This window comes from Myotis yumanensis, unplaced genomic scaffold (genome assembly GCF_028538775.1).
Source record: "Myotis yumanensis isolate MYYU_CA2020_CCGP unplaced genomic scaffold, mMyoYum1.0.hap1 SCAF_7, whole genome shotgun sequence".
Classification (NCBI taxonomy): Eukaryota; Metazoa; Chordata; class Mammalia; order Chiroptera; family Vespertilionidae; genus Myotis; species Myotis yumanensis.
The window spans coordinates 75065627-75087545 of NW_027223758.1; the positions used below are offsets into that span (position 1 = coordinate 75065627).

Genomic DNA, 21919 nt, shown 5'->3' on the forward strand with positions numbered 1-21919 from the left:
TTTTTTTAACTAGACAGTTCTCTCACCCTATTTACCTAAAGGATGTACAGAGCAGCCGTAATAGGTGTGTATTTTAATTCTGTTTGCAAGTGAAAGCAGCATGTGTGACACTTAGCATTTGGTGAGATCTGTAACAGGAAAGTGCAACTATCACAGACCAGAATTCCTACACCTGCAGAGCTGGAGACGGTTCAGCTCATTGGTGCTGTAAGCTGAACCCTGTGCCATCACCCGCTGTGTCACGGCCCCCGATGGCCAGCTTTGCAGTTGTCATTGGCTACAGTGGTTTTGCACTGGTGGTGTATAAAGGTTACGGAGCAAAAAGAGGGAGATTTCTTCTTTCAGAAAATGTATTCCTGGGTTCCTGATATTTGTTCTCTTATCTCAGTTCCCCACTCCTTACCTCAAAGCCCAGCAATGAGTGAGAAGCTTTAGTGGTATAATGGAAGAGACTGAATTGGGGATAAATTTGGTGTGTAGATAGTCACACACACTTAGAATGGTAGATAGATACCCCTCCTCCTCTTTCTCATTCAGTAACCTTTGAACAATGCCAGTGAACAATGCCGTTGTAGCCAGTGACAGCTGGAAACCTAGCCCTTGGGGCTGAACACACACACACACACACACACACACAGTCACAAATATTACTCATATATTTCTTTTTTTATTTATTTTTTATTTTTTATTTTTTTATTTTTTTTATGAGTTCTTTTTTTTTTAAATATATTTTATTGATTTTTTACAGATAGGAAGGGAGAGAGATAGTTAGAAACATCGATGAGTGAGAAACATCGATCAGCTGCCTCCTGCACATCTCCTACTGGGGATGTGCCCGCAACCCAGGTACATGCCCTTGACCGGAATCGAACCTGGGACCTTTCAGTCCGCAGGCCGACGCTCTATCCACTGAGCCAAACCGGTTTCAGCAACTCATATATTTCATTAAGAAAATACTGAGTTCTCACAATGTGCCAACCTTGTGCTTGGCATGGGAATCTGACACTGATCCATTCCGACCCTCCCCCTGATGTCATGAGGGTCACATGGCCACAGAAACAGAAGATAAGCACACCATCCGCACATAGTGAGTTCCCATTGTAGTAAACACCGTGATGAACCTTCGTAGACAAGCTGGAGGGAGAGGAGTCAGGCACAGATGGCCCATCCTCCCAAGGGACATCTCTGGTGAGAAGTCTGGGAAACTGAGTCTCTAACACAGGGGTCCTCAAACTTTTTAAACAGGGGGCCAGTTCACTGTCCCTCAGACCGTTGGAGGGCCAGACTATAGTTTAAAAAAAAACTATGAACAAATTCCTATGCACACTGCACATATCTTATTTTGAAGTAAAAAAACAAAACGGGAACAAATACAAAATTTGTATTTGCATGTGGCCCGCGGGCCATAGTTTGAGGACCCCTGCTCTAACATAAGACAACTTGCAGTTTGCCTCTAGGTTTGCCCAGTGGGCAGGTGAGAGTATGTGCAGGAGGGAAGGTAAAGAGGGAGATGAGAGAATAGAGTGAGTTTACATCTTCCTTAAAACATGGTCCTGAGATCCATGGGAGACTGTGTTTGGGAGAAGCTTGGTGCTTAGAGCAGAGGTAAGTGCACAAGGGAGGGGAAAGCTGGCCTGCAGTGGAGAGGAAGTGAGAAGATGGAAAGGATGGGCCTCAGTCTGGGCCAGTAAAGCCTGGAAACCGTAGGACACGAGGTGCTGGTGGCGGACAGACGGTGCTTTTGGAAGCTGCCAGGGGAATGGTTTAATTATGAAGCCAAACAGGGTGGACATGGAGCTGGGTGAGTTCTGCTGAAGGACTCACATGGTCGTGGCCAGGAGGGTGGAGAGTAAGAGGGAAGGGGCAGGAATTGCTGCATGCCCGGGGCAGGAGCCTGCAGAAGGGCCAGTAGACAGGCCAGAGTGTGATGCCAGCCACGCCTGGAAGAGCAGCTTCATGCTTGATGCGTGAGCCAGCACAGTAAGGTGAGATTGCATGTGGGGCCCGTCTCCACAGCAGCTGTGGGAGCCCAGCTGTGCTCTCCCATGGTGGGGAGGCTTGGCTCTCACCGACAGTGTGCAGCAGGCTGCAGAGAAAGCACGTGGAAGCCTGGAATCAAGGTCCTGTCTCGGATGGCAGACGTCCCAGGATGGCAGCAATGGGGATGGGGAAAAGTTGCCTGTTTCTTGGGGTTTGCATTTTTCTCATGATTAGATGCTCTGCATCTCTTCATATACCTGTTGGCCATCTTTGGAGAAATGTCGGTTCAGATCTACCCAATTTTCTTTTTCTTTCTTTTTTTTGTTTTTTTTTGCTGTTGAGTTATATGAGCTCTTTATACATTTTGGATGTTAGTCCCTTCTTATATATATGATTTGCAAATACTTCCTCCCATTCTCTAGGTTGCCTTTTCCTTTAGTGGATGGTTTCTTTGCTGTGCAGAATGCTTAGTATTTTAAACACAACACCATTTTGTCCTCCCAGTGTCTGTGGCAGGTTACTTACCTCCACTTAGAGATGGAGATCCTGAAACAGAAGACCTGAGACGCTCGGGGATTTTCCCCAAGCACTCCCTAGGTTCCGGCGGACCCTCAGTTCTAACCAAGGTCTCATCGATTCCTACTTCAGTACCTTTAATCGTAGGCCAACCCACTAAAACATGAACTCATTATACCTTTAGGTCATCACTGAGTGGTCTTCTCACATCATCCTTTAGGCAGCACCAGGAGTCCCTGGCAGCCGAGAGAGAGAGGCGGCGGCAGGAGAGAGAAGAAAGGTTGCAGAGAATAGAACGGGAAGAAAGGAACAAGTTCAGGTAAGAGGATTTTCCGATTTCTAAGATAATGAATTGAAGTGAAAGTGCCTGCCTTCACAGCTCTGTATGATTAATAATGGTGTTATAGAGTTAGGGCCTGCCAGCTGCCAGACAGGGCCAGCTGGATGGGGCCTACCAGACGGGGGGAAGGACCAGGGGAGGTTAGCTGGCTGTGAGAGGTTGGCTGTGGGAGCGCACTGACCACCAGGGGGCAGCTCCTGCGTTGAGCATCTGCCCCCTGATGGTCAGTGCACATCATAGCAACTGGTCGACCAGACGTTCTGGTCATTCAGTTGTAATGGTTGCTTAGGCTTTTATATATATAGATATGAATAACCCATACACAATAGTGTGGTGAAAGCCTGGGAGGGGTGGATGCTGGGTAGAGGGGATCAATGAGGAAAAAAACACACAAAGGGGACAAACACACAAAGTATTGTTGTGATACTTTCAACAATAAAGACAAATTTAAAAAAATAAAAAGTAAAGCAGAATAACCAGAAAACATTACCCTATGTAAAACTTATCTTTAAAAAAGATAAAGTTGAACTAATTTTAGTAAAAAATAAAATAAGGACAGAGAACCTAATTGTCTTAAATTAACTTGCTATTTCCCCCTAAACTATTCATGTTTTATTCATATTCTATTGGATGCCTAAAAGAAAATGTTTTTTTCACTTTCTGGTTTGCTTTTTGTTCCCTGTAGCAATCTTTAATTTTTAAATAAAACCAATAATCTTCCCCTACAGGGTAAAGAAAGGTCATTGTGCTGATTAATCCCAGGACATTGTCCCCCAATCTCCCGGTCTCTGTTCAGCTCCAAGAATATGCCCCTGTGTGTAGCCCACGCCAGGTTCCAAGTCTTAGCCTGTGTGGCTGCTGAGTCCAGTGTTGCTCAGTGTTCAGCCAGGTCACCTGTTCTCCCATCCTCACCTCCAGTCACTCCCCTACCCTGGGCTTCATGCTGTGCAGCGCTTTATGGAATGCAAAACACATGCCGAGTCTGTCCTTACACATCTCATTCCTTCCATTCATCCTTTGCTCCCTCCTTTCCCTCCTTCCTACTTGCCTTCTCCTTATCTCTCCCTTCATCTTCCCAGTCACCTCTCCTATAGCTTCTATATTCTTCTTTTCATTTCTCTCCCCATCTCCATTTCCTGTTGCCTCCGTTCAGTTTCTTTGGCAAACAATCTTCCCATCAATTCCTCCCAGTTACACCTACAAAGAATGTAGTGCATTGTTAGTGAGGCTTTACAGGTTCAAGAACTTCTTTATCAGCAGCCAGGAAGAGTATGTGTAATTGTAGAAATGATCAAACTATGAGCAGAGCTGTGAGGTTGCCATAACTGTCACTCACTACTATGTGAAAACAAATATCCCATGTCTGTGTTGAAATGCTGATCCTGGCTTTGGTAAGACTGGGTTAATGGGCTGCGTGAAGTAAGACAACATCAGCCCCCATGTGATCGGGTGGCATGCCCCGAGCTGTCAGGTTTCTACCACATGATACATGGAAATGCCAGACCTGAATGAACCCTTCTCACGATGTAGCTCTGGGGGGTGTCTCTTTTGGAAAGACCAATTTCTAAAAACCACTTGAACAGGTTAAAGGCTTCCTGTGTCAGGGCTTTCTGGGAGATTTGCATAAATAGCAGAGAATCTTGCTGAAACACCTGGAAAATTCAGAGATTAGCTTACCCATCTAAAGATTTTGATTGAAAACCTCTGAAAACAGGTCCAGGGTCCTGTCTCTTCTGCCCCTCCGGTCTCTTCTGCGTCACTGCATGCACCAAAAATCGTGGACAAGTGTGTAGAGCTCCGAAAACTCCCCGGTGTGTAGAGAGCAGGAGGTTTGGGGGAGGAGACTAGCATTCACTGTCCCACCTAACCACTGAAAGTTTACCGTTTTCCCTCCACTGTCACCTGGCTCACACCCCAAAACCCAGGGGCACGCACCAAGTGTGTATTGACAGCTCTGGGAGGAGGCCCCTCCTTCTGGGCTGAAGGGCGGTAGGAGGAATTCCTAAGGGTCAGAGAGTGGAGAAACTCTGTGTTTTTTTTCATATTTTCTCCTTCTCTCCTACCCCAGCGTCTAAGCAATGTTGTTTTAGAAGCACCTATATAGCAGCAGTGTCCAGGTAGGGGCCTAAAACTCTGACCAGAAGAGCTATGACCCTGAGAGCACTAGGCACATCACCATTCTTCTCCCTGTGTCCTGCTGCGTTGCCTGGGTGTGGATGGAGTCACTGAAAGTGTGCAGCAGGGCAGGGAAAAGAAAGCCCAAGCTTTCTGGCTGGAGGACCAGGACAGGAAACCAACCCAAGGAAGCCAGGAAGTGATAGGAAAGCATAGAGAAATCAAGAGAGTACTGATTTGTGCAGGGGTGGCTCAGAACCTAAACAGCAAGCCGCAGACTGAGAACTAAGTACTGACGAACCACTGCTCAGGTCCTAGACTGGCCACTGGGTGGTACACATAGGGCTTGATTTCAATAGCACTAAAATATTTTTAAATTGAGCTAATATTGGAACTAATATATAAAGACAGTCAGCACTTGTAGGCTGAACCTAACTTAGTTGTTTGCCTTCTAAAGGAAAACAAAAGAAAACAAGCAAGGTTCTTCATAGAATGTAAATAAGACCCAGAGTCTCTTTGAAAAATATTTAAAAATATGCAGAATGCAATCCAAAATAACTTGTCATACAAAGAGCCAGGGCAAATCTTAACTCAGAAGGAAAAGAAAACCAAAATATGCTAACCACAAAAGGATGCTGTCTTTATCAGACAAAGACTTTAAAGCATTTATTATAAACAGGCTCTAAGAAGGAAGGGCAAATGATTTTGAAACAAATGAAAAGTGAAGTCTCTGCAAAGAAATAGGAGATATAAAGACAAACTAAGTGGAACTGAAAAACACAACCACCAAAACAAAAAATTCATTGGTTGGGCTCGATAGCTGAATGGAAATGAAGAAAAAAAAATCAAAGACTTTTAGATAGAACAGTAGAAATTATCCAATCCAAGAATCAAAACAAAACATAGAAAAAAATGGACAGTTCCTCAGGGACCCATAGAATAATTCCTAAATGTGTAGCATTCATGACATTGGAGTCCTACAAGAGTACATAGTGCATTGCAATACCTAAGTCATTATGTTACAATATATATAATATATATGACATGTAACAAAAAATATATATCATAACCAGAATCTCTCTGTGTTCTTAAATAACAAATGAGATCCATTTGGTACCAAGGGCAAAGAGTGAACAGCTATAAGCATGGTCTCTGAAGATGGATTGTCTGGATCTAATTCTCACTCTGTCAATAGATATAGATAGATAGATGATAGATAGATAGATAGATAGATAGATAGATGATAGATAAATAGATAGATGGATGATAGATATAGATAGATGACAGATAGATAATAGATAGATGATAGATATAGATAGATAGATATAGATATAAGTAGATATAGATATAGGTACATGATAGATGATAGATACATGATAGATGATAGATACATGATATAGATAGATAGATATAGATATATGATAGATATAGATAGGTGATAGATAGATATAGATAAATAGTTAGATGATAGATAGATAGATAGATGATAGATAGATATAGATAGAAAATAATAAATAAACCTTATCCAGGAAGGAATGCTGATCATCAGGACAGACCACATACAACTATTAATTATAATGATGGCAGTTTCTTCCTAAAAGTCTGAGGATGTGAATGAAAAGAAATTCAAAAGAGGAAACAGGAAGAGCTTTATAAAGTAGTCCCTGGGAACACCGAAATGGCTGACCTTTCACCACCCATTACTTTGATTTAAGTTGTTCATGCTCCTGTGCCTTTTCCCTTGCATTCCATCTAAAAGTTGTTCCTTATCTGCTGCTATTTTTATTGAATATGCTCTTAAACCTCTTGGGTTATGGAAGAATTTCTTTCTAGTATGAAAAGTGATGAGGATGGATGTTTATAAATGATAACAAATTTGAGCCTCTGTTGCTTTTTCTCCCTCTCCTAACTTGTTTCAGTTGCTCTGACTCACTGCTCCTTTAGCTCCAGTTGCCAGGGCATCGAGGGGTAAAATGCTCAAACTATGTTAGGCCCAGTGTAGAAAACCGTAATGCCAGAATTCTCCAGGAAAATAAATGGTGTATTGGGAGGTGACTGATCACACAGTCTTAAGCTTAGGTTCACGTTGGGACCTCACCAGCAGGAATAGAAAAACAAACATTAAAATTGGTCAAAATTGGGCATCTCGTGGGTACAGGCTAAAGAGAATGCATGGAGCGAGAGCCTCCAGGGATCCCCGCAGAGAGCCCGAATGTGAGGGGCACAGAGAGATCCTGGGCTGTGGGAGCAACGTCCAAGCTGGGGAACGCAGCGACCCTCAGAGCCGCTCAGATTTAATTCTTGAGGTGGAAGTTGTGGCGCTACCAGAGCTTGACTGAATGTGAATCGCCTCTGAATGCTATGGCTTGCTTGTCATGGCCATACTTTATTTATGTATTGTTTCACCTTTAAAAAATATTTTTCTTCTCCCTTCCCCCACTAGGCATGCATTCTTCTTTCCAAAGAGTAATTGGTCATGTCCGTGAGTGAATCCAACAATCCTATGATTTCGGACTCCTGTGACTTTATAGGAGATCCATTATATTTAGTATTTTTAAAGCATAGTCTTTACCCTTGGTTTTTAAAAATTCAACTACAGCCACTTTCCATTTCCAAGGCAATAGTGGGCTTTCATTATATACTGTTAGCAATCTTATGAGCAATAATTCTGTTCTTTTTCTTCCCTATTTTGTTTCCTCCATCTATTTTCAGTAGCCGAGAGTATTTAGACAAAAGAGAGGAGCAAAGACAAGCAAGAGAAGAAAGGTTTGTATCTCTCTTCTTCCCCATGTAACCAAACCGCACGTGACTTGGCACTCCTAACCAAGCATGCCGTGGAGACTGTGTGAATTAAAATATCACAGCTTTCCCTAAGAGACCTGAGACCTTTGGTAATTGGCGTTTTGTAGAATAAGTGTCAGGTTATCTACATTTTTCCAAGGAAGTACAGGTTTCTGATTTAGTGTCATCATGGTGTGAAATATATGTCTGCTCCAAAATTCTTCTACAAGTGAGCACATTGATTTGTATATTGACCTGTGGAAGATATTTCCCATATCCTGTGCCACCACTACTGAGCCTGCGTGAGGTGTCCCTGCTGCATGTTTCTAGGTCACATGCTCAGCATACGGGCAACAAATATTTGACCACACGTGCTATGCCAGGCACTGGCTGGGGGGCCCACACCCACCTGAGACACTCACCAAATGTGCCTGTCACTTCCCTGTCTCCCTCCTGAACAGCACTCAGGTCCCTGGTGGCAGGAACCATGCCTGGTTTTCCTGGGTTGTCCCAGTGCCTGCCACAATCCTTTGCACATATTCGACACTCCGGAAAGATGCATGGAATAAATGAGCAAATAAACGGACAGCTTTCTTTCAAATATCTAAGCTGTAAACCAGTTTTTAAAATTTCAGTGGCAACATACTTTTAACCCCATTAATAGATACAAAGTTAATGTGCTCACTGTCTGATTAATTTAGATAAGCATGTTTTGGGAAGTAGAACAGTGAAAAAGACCAATTTTTGCCCTGTAGCCCTGCAGTTATTCCATCCACCACCAGGTGGGGTTACTGCACGGAGAGATGGAAATGCTGGTTTCAGACCAGAGCCAGCTGGGAACCTAACAATATTTGAACGTTGCCAATAAAAAATGGAACCGTGCTCTTTTTTTTTTTTTTTTTTTTTTTAGACAACATCAGCTAAATAGGTCAGGACAGACTGGGGCATAGAGGAGTGGAGTCTGCCTATGTTCAATTTAAAAATTAGGTGCTTAGGTCAGCCTCATGAATAAAACATTTGATTATTGCCATCCTCATCACCAGTTGTGGACAGCAAATGGAGTGTGACAGATGCTGGTAAAGAAACACACTTCTCTTTCTCTAATTCTTACAATTTAAAAAAATACGTGTATTTTTATTGACTTCAGAGAGGAAGGAAAAGGGAGAGAGAGAAACATCAGTGAGAGAGAATCATTGATCGGCTGCCTCCTGCACAGCCCACACTGTGGATTGAGCCCACAACCCAGGCATGTGCCCTGACCAGGAATCAAACTGTGACCTCCTGGTTTATAGGTCGACGCTTAAGCACTGAGCCGCGCTGGCCAGGCCATACCATTCTTTTTTTTTTACATTGGTGGACATGATCTATACTTTTACTGGAAATGCTGTTGACTTTGTGCCCAAGCTTAAGAAATCCAATTTTATCTTGTTTTTTAGCATTCCCTCCAGATGTTGCACTTTTTTGAGGTTTTGGCCACATGGCTGTCAGACTCAACCGGCATAGGCACGACTGGAAAGCACTTGGGGAGGTATCAGGTCTGACTGTCTCAGACTGACCCCAGAATTTTCCAAACCACCAAAGGCTACCTGTTCCCGGATATTATTTACGGTTCTTTTCCCCAAAGCAGAACATCACTTACGCCTGGAGAACGTGTGCAGAGGAGTTTGCCACTCCTCTCACTCTGGCCCAACATTCCCTCTCTGTCACTCACCTGTCTGGGCCTCTTAGCTGGGCAGGAGCGGGCTCTCTGTGGCCCCATGGGAGGGTTTTTCCTTACAGCCACCTCTCTGTTTACACGGAGGTTTGAGGGAAACATCCGAACATTTTCCTCTGGTTTGGACCTGCCACTTTGGTTCACCTGCCTCTTCAATTAGCTGCTGAGGATGGGGGTGAGGGAGCGATGCTTTCATTCCTGTTTGGAAAGCTGCTGGGGGTGAGCCAGGAAAAGATAAGACTTGCAAGTATAACGGACTTCAGAAATAGATGGGGAAGCTGGTGGAGGTGAGAGGTGGAAGGAGGTTCAGAAATAAGGACAAAGACTCCGTCTGTTAACTCTTCCTGAGAGAAGTGCGCATGTGTGTGGGGTCCATGTTCCTTACTTCCCAGACGCTTTTCATTTTGTAAAACTGAAACGTTCTATCCATTAAACAAGTCCCCATGTCCCCTTCCCTGCCATTCTTATCTACCACATACACACCCTTGGGACAATTCAGATTAAACCTGTGACTTTGCCCATGGCTTCTGGATTCCGAGGATGGCACCCATGAGACAGGAATAGTCTTCGAGTCATATATACCCAGCCTCTGAGTGAGGAACCTCTGGGGTCTCCCAGGACATAGGGTGAGTCCTTTGGCTGCTAGGACATGCCTGCCAGCCTCGCTGCCCACGGACGAGGTTTGCAGAGGCCAGGACCAGGGCCGGACCCAGTGAAGTGTGAAGGTCATAAATGGGCCGTCCTCCTGGCTTTGTTACCGTTCTCTCTGCCCTCTTCTGATTTTTCTGAGCACAACTTTCCTGCTCATGATCTCCAGTCTCTCGGGCCTGTGCAGGTCCCCTAATTTGCATGTCATTCCTTGCCTGTCCCTTTCTCCTGTCACAGGCTCGGATGCACAGACTCCTGGGCTGCAGCCTTTCTGGCCTTGCATTCACCACTGTCTTACTTAAATATGCCTCCTAAGGGCTCTGACCCTCAAGACCACTCTCTCCCAAGATTCCCATCCCCTCCAAGCCCAGTGGCTTTCCCTTGCTGGTCAGAATTAAGTTCAGAAATACTTTTCTTTGGTCTCCTCTCCTGCCTTTTGAGAGGTGACCTCGTTGGCAAGGAAAGCCCAGAGTTTCCAAAGCTTTCTCTCTGGGCCCAGCGTCTCCACCCTTCACGGTGAGGCAGCTGCCCTCAGAGCCAACCTCAGACATTTATACATAGGCAGGCCTACCGCACCTTTTATCAGCGATTCACGTGCGAGTCAGCTGCCTCTCCAAGAAAGTGAAGTGGGTGCGTCCCCCCATTGCACCCCGTGCTTCAGGGGACCTCTGCAGGTGGGGTGCTGGCCCTGCAGGTGGGGTGCTGCCCTGCACGGTTCTCACTGCGCACTTCGCTCACTTCCCGTCACCTGACAAGTGCAAGGCACCGAGGGAAAGAACAAAGGAGGGTAATCTTCCTGTTCTTAAAAATCCTATTATCTGCTTGTTGAAAACAGCCATGCACATGTGAAAAGATGACTAAGTATGCCAGGCAGTAAATGTAAAATGCCATCTGAGCTGAATGGGCTACATATCCGACATGAGTTCCGAGGCAAGGCCCCCGATCGCTTCCAGCTGTGGTGGCCAAGGCAGCCTCATGGGAGGCGTGCGTGTGAGCCTGGCCCGGGGCGGGCTGCCGCTGGACTGGCAGGGAGGAGGAGATGATGACAGATGGGAGCCACGCCCACCTTAAGGATGAATGAAGGAGTGCGTGCTTTCTAAATGCATTTTTTACAGGTCTCATATAGGTGCCCCACCTTTCTTATCCAGGTGAAATGGGAGTGCCATCTGGGGGCGATGGTGGGCCAGAGCTGGGCGCTTGCCTGTTGGGGGGAACTGAAGCAGTACATCTGGGTGGATGTGAGGGAGGGTCTTGAATAAGCTGTTTCAAAGTCTAGTGGTGGGTAAGATAGTCAGAACCCGGCTACAGCTGGGCCCATAAATTTATTTCTGAACAAATAATGGTGGGTAAAATTAGCAGACATCTGGAAGAGGCACATATTTCAAAGTTATTTTGGTCTGATCTATAAAGCGCACCATGCGGAATATGATTGGTAGCTGGTCTTAATAAACAGTTAGTGGGTTCTGCCTGCCTGAAATGCAAAACAGATGTATCTTTGTTCTTTTAAACTGACTTTGATGAATAAACTATATGTGACGTCAGGTCCAAGCTATTGGATGTCTGAGTCCGACTCAGAAATATTTTAGAATATAAAAAAGTTTCCATGGTCGACACCGGGAGAACAAAGTGAATTCCAGTCGCATTGCTGTGAGCATTGAAGCAGGTTCAGACATTCAGGGAGGCCTTGGTCCAACACCCCCTTTTGGTATTTGGGGGCACTTTTTCTCTCTGCCACACAAGGGCACCCTCCCATTTCACAGCTGTGAGCTCCGAGGGTGTGTGGTTTTCAGCTGTCACTGTGGGGCCTTTTTGATGGTCATTACTGTTGTTTTGCTTATTTGTACAAATGTTTCCTAAAAGAGCAAACCAGGATTCTGCAGCCGCGAGCCGGTGTCTGGGGACTGTGTGATGTGGCCACCTCCCACCCGCCCCCCGCCCTGGCTGTTTGGTTGTGCCTGATGCGGGATGTTTAATCACTAGCGTCTTGGCTTCACTGGGCGTTCCTGGCAAGCGGGCCCTCCAGCCAGCCCCGCGCTGTGCTCGGCATCAGGAAACCAGCTCTCTCTGCAGGTGTTTCGTCCATAAACAAGCATCAGCCACGGGCTCCTCTTTCTTTTTACGGAAACCCTTTGGAATTTCACTTTCAGATACAAATACTTGGAGCAGTTGGCAGCTGAGGCACACGAGAAGGAACTGAGAAGCCGGAGCGTGAGCCGGGGCAGAGCTGACCTCTCCTTGGACCTGACCTCACCAGCCGCCCCCGCCCCTCTGAGCCCTGGCCCTTCATCTCTAGACTCACAAGGGGCTCTCCCCGGAGCATCGTCCTCCCCGGGAACACCTCAGCATCCCCAAGGTGAGTGCTGGGAGAGGGGAGGGCTCATTAGCACCAGACAGGCTTTTTCTGGGCAGTAGTAACCATTCCTACGTTCAAACGAACACTGACAGTCAGCTAAGGCTAGGCTTAGGGGAGACTGCAGCCTGGGCTGCCACAGGTGCAAGAGTGTGTGTGTTCAGACCACGTCCATGAAAGCAAAGTTGTTGTAAAGATGGTCAGTGTATGGTCATTGAAAAAAAAAAATTCCAAAGATAAGACTGACTTTGACATCTCATTTTAAATCACAGGTTTTTAACTTAGTCCTCTCTCATTTGAATGTTATTTCTTTATTGGATCGGCCCCAGAGAGTGGCCACTTTGAAATGTTCTTACCCGAGGGATTGTGGGTCTGGTTTAAATTAAACTGATGGAGAATAAAATTAAGCAGTGCAGGCAAAGAAAAATGTGGACCTCGTGAACATAGGCATTAAATGTCGAAGAAGAGAATAAAAAGGAAAATAGTAAAGATTACTGGCACGTGGCATGGGTGGAGGTGCGTGTATGCAGACAGGCAGGCTGGCCCTGGAAAAATTCCCCGCCACCTTCGCTTTATTTGGGGGGAAACAAGGACATTCTGCACTGCAGCCTCAGAGCATCAGCTGCCTTCCTGGCTGCTCTGCACATTGTGGGTCCGTTTTCTTTCACTTTAGCAGAGGGGGTGGTTCTGGGCACAGGCGCCTCCACGGTGCCTGCTGGTTAACCCTGCAGCCAGCACCGGTGGGCTTACCCAGTACTGGGGTTTGCAGCCTGACAGAGACTCAGCCAACGGAGACAACAGAGACACGCAACTCTTAACTCTAGAAGGGTTGCCTAAATATGGTGTCAAGTTTAATTTAAACAAGGCAGGACTCCGTGACCTCAGCAGAACTGGCTGTAACGGAACAGAACTGTCTGTGCGATTCTCCGCTGGCTCTCCCGACCCCGGCTGCTCTGCCAGGCAGGCTGCTGCACCGGGGCTTTGCATCTCGGCCAGTCCTCCTGGTCCCTGAGCCGTGGAAGACCGTCCCAGGCAGATGGCTCGGTCATGGATGAGTAATGTCGGTCTTAAAATGTTGAGACTCTGAGAATCTGGAAAAATGACTGTTCTGTGACAACTCCGTGCTTCCCAAACCCTGCCTGATATCACTGCTCTGACTGAATTGGCGATATGAAAAACACTTCCCTGCAAAGGAATTCTGCACTTAATCTTAGGACCTTTCATGCTAATTGTTGTACCTCCAGAAGTTTGCAGAATGGTGATCTCAACTGTGAAATACAGAGAGGCCTCAAGCTGAGAGGGAATTGTCAGTATCTCTAAATAGTCTTTGTCCTCAAAAATTTGAATCTAGTTGATATCTGTGGCAAAACGAGAGTTCCTTAAATATTTTGTCCAGTTAGAGTCAAACTGGAGGCTGTTCTAGCCAATGAAAAAGAACATTTTAAACTTCAGTAAGGACACAGAAAATAGTGTTTTGAGTACATACAATATGAAAACATAAAGTTATTTCAGTATGCTTTCAGAAAGATGAAAAGCAAATGTCAGCCCAGACCGTGTGGCTCAGTGGTTGAGCATTAACCTATGAACCAGGAGGGTTCATGCCTGGGTTTCAGGCTCGATCCCTAGTAGGGGATGTGTAAAGGGTAGCTAGCTGATCGATGATTCTCTCTCATCATTGGTCATGTTTCTATCTCTCTCTCCCTCTCTAAAATCAATATATATATATTTTAAAGCAAATGTCATCTTCCTCTACAAAGAAGAAATTAATAGAGACTGAGCAAATGTTTGACTGAAATCATACAGTAAGTGACCTCTGCCTCTGAAAAAGGAATAGGAACTTGAATTTAGACATAATTTCAGATTGATACAATAGCATTATGTGGTGTTTGCTTTTTTCTGAGAAAGAAAGCAGTGGCTCTTGTGCAATCTAAAAGAGCTGTCAGTCCCATGTTAAGTAATTTTCATCCAAGTCAGTTGGGACCAGTAAAGTATTCTAACCTTCTTGTCCTGATACCTAAGTGAATTATCCCATTGGAAATGATAAGTGTATGAGGAGAAACGCTATTAGAGAATGGTTTCAGAAAGAACTGCTGGGGGCGCCTTCTGCCTTGAGGACCTCCGCCCTTAGGACAGACATGCAAAGTTGGTATTACAGAAAGGGTTCCCTCAGCCCAGTTGTTCTTGTTCTTTGAAACATCCTAGCATCCTATTCTTTTTATGAGGTTCCATTTTCTTTTTTTTTTTTAAATATATTTTATTGAATTTTTACAGAGAAGAAGGGAGAGGGATAGAGAGTCAGAAACATCGATGAGAGAGATCGATCAGCTGCCTCCTGCACAGCCCCCAGTAGGGATGTGCCCGCAACCCAGGTACATGCCCTTGACCGGAATCGAACCTGGGACCCTTGAGTCCGCAGGCCGATGCTCTATCCACTGAGCCAAACCGGTTCGGCATTTTTAAAAAAATATATTTTATTGATTTTTCACAGAGAGGAAGGAAGAGGGATAGAGAGTTAGAAACATTGATGAGAGAGAAACATCGATCAGCTGCCTCCTGCACACCTCCTACTGGGGATGTGCCCACAACCAAGGTACATGCCATTGACTGGAATCGAACCTGGGACCTTTCAGTCTGCAGGCCGACGCTCTATCCACTGAGCCAAACTGGTTAGGGCCCATTTTCTTTTCTTGTTTTCTTTCCCTTCGGTTAATCCTCACCCAAGGATATTTTTTTCCATTGCTTTTTATAGAGCAGAAGGGAGAAATGGGGGTGGGGGAGAGAGAGAGAAACATCAATGTGAGAGAGATACCTTCCCTACCATATGAGCCCTGACCAGGGCTGGAGATCAAACCTGCAAAACAGGTATGTCTCCTTGACCAGGAATCAAACCTGTGACCCTTTGGTGCACGGGCTGATGGTCTATCCACTGAGCCACAGCGGCCAGGGCCCATTTCCCATTTTCAAATGATCAAAGTAATTTTTTGCTTATCCCTAACATTTACAATATCCCAGCATCTGGAGGAAGAATAAAAAAATATAATCACACATCCAGATGTTTGTCCTGCACCAAACACCTGGCATGATGTGGTCCAAATGTGCCAAGGGGTTGACTCGCTTTTTCATTCTTTCACCTTGTGGAATTGTGTGATAATTCTGCCAGGCTCTGCCCCCTCCTCCGGAATACTAACTAGTTAATACCTTGTGCATCTGAATAAGTAACGGGAGGCTAGTATCCCTCTCACCAAGTCTCAAAGAGGTGCTGGCACCCTGCTGGGAGTACAGCTATTGTTTTGGTGCTCAGCCCAGCCATTTCTCAGGGCATCGTGGTATCACAGTATTTGTGGTGGTGGTCTTCCCAGTATCTGCAATATCATGGCCTACATTTCAGAATTCTATTTACAAAAAAGAGGATTTTTTTTCTGTCTATTTGTTATCTAATTCTGTGTACCTTGGGATTAAAGGTCACTTCCTAGATTCTTTTGTTAAAACTCTCTACTCAGATTCTAGACAACTTTTAATAGCAAAAGACATGAAAATACCAAAAGCTTCTCTTACAAAATATGTTTTTAAAGAGGGAAGGGCTAATGGTAAAACACCCATAGCATTGTGTGCCATCTAGTGAGATCTCTCAGCCCCAAACCTTCCCAGCTAAATCGCTGTAAGTTGTATGAATTGTGCCACTACCCCCACCCTCAGGTCAGTGTGTGCTTGAATTGTTTTTCCATCTGGTTCTCTTGTGGCTCATGGCGGATGTTTGTCCTAATACTGCTTAGAATTTAGTGGTGCTGGCCTGAATATTTTTTCTCTGTATGAAACTATCAGGCCCAAGTAAGAAACACATACATGTGTTTTCATTTGCATTATGCCATAACTGACATAGACGATCAGCCCAAAATTTAGGTAAACATGGAAGAGCCTATCTCTTCATCCATTGCTTTCATTATATTTTCCTTATTTCCCCTGAGCTCTAGGGGTATATGTCAGAAAATCTATCTAATAAGTTTATTTTCTATTATTTCAAAAAACTCACAGATAACTCTAGGAACAAGTAAATTATTCTCACAGAGAAAAAGATGCAGCAGATGTGAAATAACATAGCAAGGTAACCTTTTATCCTAGCAGGTGTTAGATCTAGGTACCCTATTTCATGGAAATAGTGGAGAACGCCACTCATCTCAAAAGCAGGCATTGATGGTGGACCCAGGGTTGAACTACCCCTTGGAAGCTAGAATTGTGTTCTTTCCTTGCTGCTTGGCTCACACACCCGAGTCCCTCCTGAGACTAGATGGAGACAGATGGTCTTTCCTGGTAAAAGGAAGCTGCCATTAAGTGGTTATAAGTATCTTTCACCTACTAGTGACACCATGAAAGCATGTATAATGGCTGGATTATTTTTCTTAGTTTTAGTTTAGTTTTCTACAAGGTGGGGCAAAAGTTGGTTTACAGTTGAGTACATGAAACAATTTTGTATTAATATTTATTAATTATTGTATTATTTTCCATTTGAAAATAATAAACTGTAAACCTACTTTGCCCCACTCATATGTTGCACACAGAAATAATGCTTTGGAGATGAATTTGAAAATTTTACCACACTATATTAATTTTTTTATCTGTATTGTTGAGAGTATTACAGATGTCCCCCATTTTTTCCCCTGCTGCCCCCTTCCACTTGGTTCCTGCCCCACCCTGGGCCTTCACCACACCATTGTCTATGTCCATGGATTATGCAAATATGCATATAAGTTCTTTGGTCAATAACTCCCTACCCCTCCACGCCCCACTTCCTCTGAGATCCGTCAGGGAAAAATATGTTCAACACTTATTTTTTTTCTACCTATCATTGGATTTCTAGATATTTCCAAATATCTCATTGTTTGGCCATTAGAGATATAATCCGTGATGTATATGGCCATGTCCTACTCACCAGCATTTACCTGGAGGCATTCACAGAAATTGTTGACATGGTATGCTGATATTTTCTCTTAGATATTCTAGTGTTGAAAGTACTGGTCAATAGGACAATGCCTCTAACTTCCTGATCTTCACATCCATAAACAAAATATAGACATACACCTGTATCTTGAAATGTTCAATTTGTTTAAATAATAATCATTTTTCATGTAGGTATCATTCATCGTCATGGCCGTTGTTTACCAGTCATTGAGCATCTTTGTCACTTTTGTTGTGGCAAATATCAGAGACATCTACATTATCATCAATCACAGTAGCAGCAGAGTATCATCAATCACCAGCCTAATGCATGCTAGTTCCTTTGCATAAAGCTTTGGACACCTCCAGTCCCTTATTTCATGAATTGGCAGGAAACTAGATTCCTTGTGGTTCTGTGACTCAGGGCTGCCCTACCTCCCCATACCTCATCTTACTGCTGCTACTTGATGCCACTTGGTTAATTAAGCAAAATCTCTCAGGAACTCTACCCAAGTCTAAGGCCCTGCCTGCTACACCTGCTATGGAGTTCTTTTTGAGAGCCTTTGCAAATCATTAGATTTTTTTTTTTGCATTACCATTTCGTGCTCTCTAAACGTGGAAAAAGGAAAACCTTCCCATCTTTCCTCCTATAGAAAATAACATTTGCCTGCAGTGTGTTTTGCACCATATGTTAGACCATTAAATAGTCTTCTTGAGTTCTTTTTTTAAACAAAATATGTTTTTATTGATTTTAGAGAGAGGAAGGGAATGGGAGAGAGAGACAGAAATATTAATGAGAGAGAAGCATCGATCAGCTGCCTCCTACACAACCCAAACATGTGCCCTGACCGGAAATCAAACTGGTGACCTCTGGGTTCATGGATGGATGCTCAACCACTGAGCCACACCAACCAGGCAGTCTTGAATCCTTTTGATGTACACAAATTATGAATCTTACTTAAGTGTACTTAAGTAAAGACAAAGCAAATAATGGCACTGGGAAAGTTGTTAAAGAAGGTTATCCTGTGATCAACATAACTTTACAGATAGCAATCAGGTATCAGAATCTGTGAAGGGTCTAAGACTTTACCGTACTTGGTAAGCTAGTAAGTTAGCCTGCGACAATTTCATGGATGTTGTTGGCAGAAGACATGAAACTTCTGGATCAGAGACAAAGAACTTAATTGCTTAGAACTACAATAGTAGCCAGAGTATCAGCATCTGTGCCATTTTCCAAGCCCCAGTTCCCACAAGGCGATATGTACAGGCACAAGTGGTACCTGAATGCACACAAAGAGAAACCCTGAGCTTAGGAATTCCAACCCTTTGAGAGTGGGCAGTTAGCATGTCTTCCCTTTGTCCCAGAGAAAGACATTGTCTTTTACACCGTGGGCAATAAACCTGTCCTGTGCTGTAGACGGAAACACTATCTCTGTCTTCCAAGGCTGTTTGCACACATCCTTAGAAAGATAGTCCAGAGCAAAGACTATCAGTGCCTCTGCTTGTAGGACTGCAGAACACAAGAGAACCTTGGAGAATTGTTTCTAAGCGCTGGGTTATAATGGTTTTGAACCAACTTTTTTTTTAAAATATGTTTTATTGATTTTCTACAGAGAGGAAGGGAGAGGGATAGAGAGTCAGAAACATCGATGAGAGAGAAACATCGATCAGCTGCCTCCTGCACACCCCCCACCGGGGATGTGCCCGCAACCAAGGCACATGCCCTTGACCGGAATCAAACCTGGGACCCTTGAGTCCACAGGCCGACGCTCCATCCACTGAGCCAAACCGGTTCTGGCATTGAACCAACTTTTATCATCAAATTTGTATCCTAAAATCTGTTTAATGTAAATAAAAAAAAATTTAAGGTTTTGAACAGTAATTAGCTTGTTTGTTCTTGACATAGCAAAAGGGATCAGGAGCTGCAAGACCCAGTCTGCACCAGGCTCTGGGGGGTGAATGAGTTTTTCTGCACCTAGAGGTGCTAACAGGGAATCCAGAAAGACATCAGTGCTTTGCATTCCAGGTGGGAGCCTTGGGAAAATGCTCCAGGTACAGTGAGGAGGCTTCCACAGGTAGGGACAATGAGCATTCTTAATCAGGTGATACTTTGAATTTTCAGAGTCAGTGACTGGGACTGAGAAATAGCAAAAAAGAATAACTCTCTGGTTCCTTATAGTAAAAATGAAGAACTCGCTGGTTCCTTTTAGAGTCTTTATCTGTGGTTAGGACCTTGATCACCACTCTGCCATCTCCACCACTCCTCTTTTTCCTCTAGCACCCCTGTCTTTCCATCACCAACCTCCATAAGATATTTGTACTAAATGATACAATGCCTGCCATGTGGGGCAACATAATCACAGAGTGGTTTTTTAGTCCTTGAAAGTATGCTGTTTCCAGAGAATCCCTGGAATGCATCGTATCTGCCTCTGAGCATGGCAAGAATCTTTGGAGCCTTCTGAAGCTGGAACATCCTCTGAGAAAGCTCCTCCACTAGATACACTGAGAAGTTTCAATAGATTTTTGTTGACTTTCTAGGTCAGCATCTCTGGATTCCTGTGTATCCCACTAGATAATCTTCCGACTCAGTGTTTTAATTGACTTTCATGTCTTCTACATTTTTATTATTATTTTCTCATCATTTTATTTTGATCTTCTTACTGTTTTTCTATCTGTCCCCTAAGTGTCAGGTTTTTTCAAGGTTCCTTCTCCAGCAACCCTCATTTCATGCCACACCCTATGGCTATGACCTTGGGTCCCTACCTGTGAATCTTAACTACCTCCCATGTGCTAAAAATTGCTAGGTCGCATCTTCAGCCTTGGCCTTCTTGAGCTCAGGCAGCATGCATCCAACCTTTTTAGACATCACCGTCTGAATGATCCTCAGACACTGCAGACTTATTGGGTGCCAGACATTCAGATGAGATATGTCACCCATCTCTCACCCATAAAATTCCAACCTTCAAACCTACTTGTATCTTCTAGTCCTCATCTGGTTAAGACCATCTTTCTTGGCCTAGTCATTTAAGCTGGAAGCATACATGTAATTTTTTACTCTTCCCTCAATGTTCTTTCCTTTATCCAGTCAATCACCAAGTGTTTCTGTGCTCCTTTCTCTCTTCCCTATCTTTCTATCACTAATGCCTTAGTCCTAATCTTAGTCATCTCTAATCTGGTTCTAATAGATCTTACATCTTCTAGGTTCATCTTAGCAACCCAATCAAAAAAGTCATTACCTATACCTTGTTCTTAAAATCTTCCAGTGGCTCTCCATTATCTACAACATAAAGTTAAGACCTTTAACTATCGGTCATCTAGTCCCTACAACCAGGCTTTTACCACCACACCTACCCCCACATGTTATGTTCTATTAACACCAAAGTGCTATCAGTACCTGGAAGGTGCCATGTTCTCTCAGGTGTGCCTCTGTGCCTGACTGCCCTCCTTGCACTGGGTGCCACTGGACGTTTATTTATCTAGTTAAAGCATCTTCTCTCCTATAAAGCATTATTTGTTTCCTCTTCTGTGTTTTCCTTCAGCTTGTGCATCCTTAAGATACAGGGCTTATCTCACTACATATCCAATCATTCTCCCTTCTAATCCATGTGTTCCTGCTTGCACTCACCTTTGTTACCTCCAATGCTTGGAGCAGAATAGGCATTTAATGATTGTTTTATGAGCTCATCAATGAATACACAACATAAAAAAAGAAAGCAGACACATTAATCAACAGAGACAGCTGTTTCCCCTGTAATATTTATTACACAGACCATGATAGAGGACACATCTTTGACTATATAGGCCACTCTGTAAAAAATGAAGAAATGATGGTGGCCTACTATAGAGAGGAAACTTTTACAAAGTTGACATATATATGAGGGCTATTTCTTTCTGAGATCAAACTCTAAAAAAGAGAGAAAATTCAGAGAATGATCCTCATACTTTTCCCACTGCATTTTAAAATACCCCTTATTTTAACTGAAATTTTCTCCATTTCTTTGTGAATGAATTTGTTAACAAGCGAAAATAAACTGAATCATTGACTAGTGGAAAGCCACATCCATTAGTGAATAGATGCAAGTGAGATAGGCTCAACCTTTTGGAATAAGAATTTAAATGTGGATTTCTAGTTTTATCCCAATCTCAAGCTAGCTGGTTCTGCTTAGACTTGGTCATACTCTACTAGAAGGAAGAGCTAATATTTTCCTTATATATTAGTTGTTTTGATATTATAATATCTGTTGACTCTGACTTAAAAGATCACTTTGGCTTGAAAAATATTTTAAGGAAGACAGTTTTTTCACATATGACTTCTTTGTGCCTAGCACAGTGCCTGGCCCATGAAAAGTCTACATCAATATTTATGAAATGAATGAGGTTGCTACTAATCACATTAGAACATCTAATTAACAGTAATTCTATCTTGCTCAACCTGAAAAAATATGAATTAGGAAAAAATACCCTCAAATTCAATCAATTTATTTGCTAGCTATTATTATTTAGGACTATCCATTTTAATGCTAGTATATCCCTTCCAAAATAG

At 43.7% G+C, this 21919-nt stretch overlaps 1 protein-coding gene across 5 annotated transcripts in view; it reads left to right on the forward strand.

The window, feature by feature from the left end:
- FHOD3 (formin homology 2 domain containing 3) overlaps positions 1-21919 on the forward strand; it is a 386194-nt gene that overhangs the window by 301270 nt on the left and 63005 nt on the right. For 2 of the 5 annotated variants that reach the window (XM_070421006.1, XM_070421009.1), the window contains 3 exons: positions 2681-2815; positions 7667-7717; positions 12242-12447. In XM_070421006.1, coding sequence (XP_070277107.1) covers positions 2681-2815; positions 7667-7717; positions 12242-12447 — 392 coding nt within the window. Of the gene's footprint in view, positions 1-2680; positions 2816-7663; positions 7718-12241; positions 12448-21919 lie in introns of all 5 variants that reach the window. The other 3 variants (XM_070421007.1, XM_070421008.1, XM_070421010.1) reach the window with 2 other exon arrangements.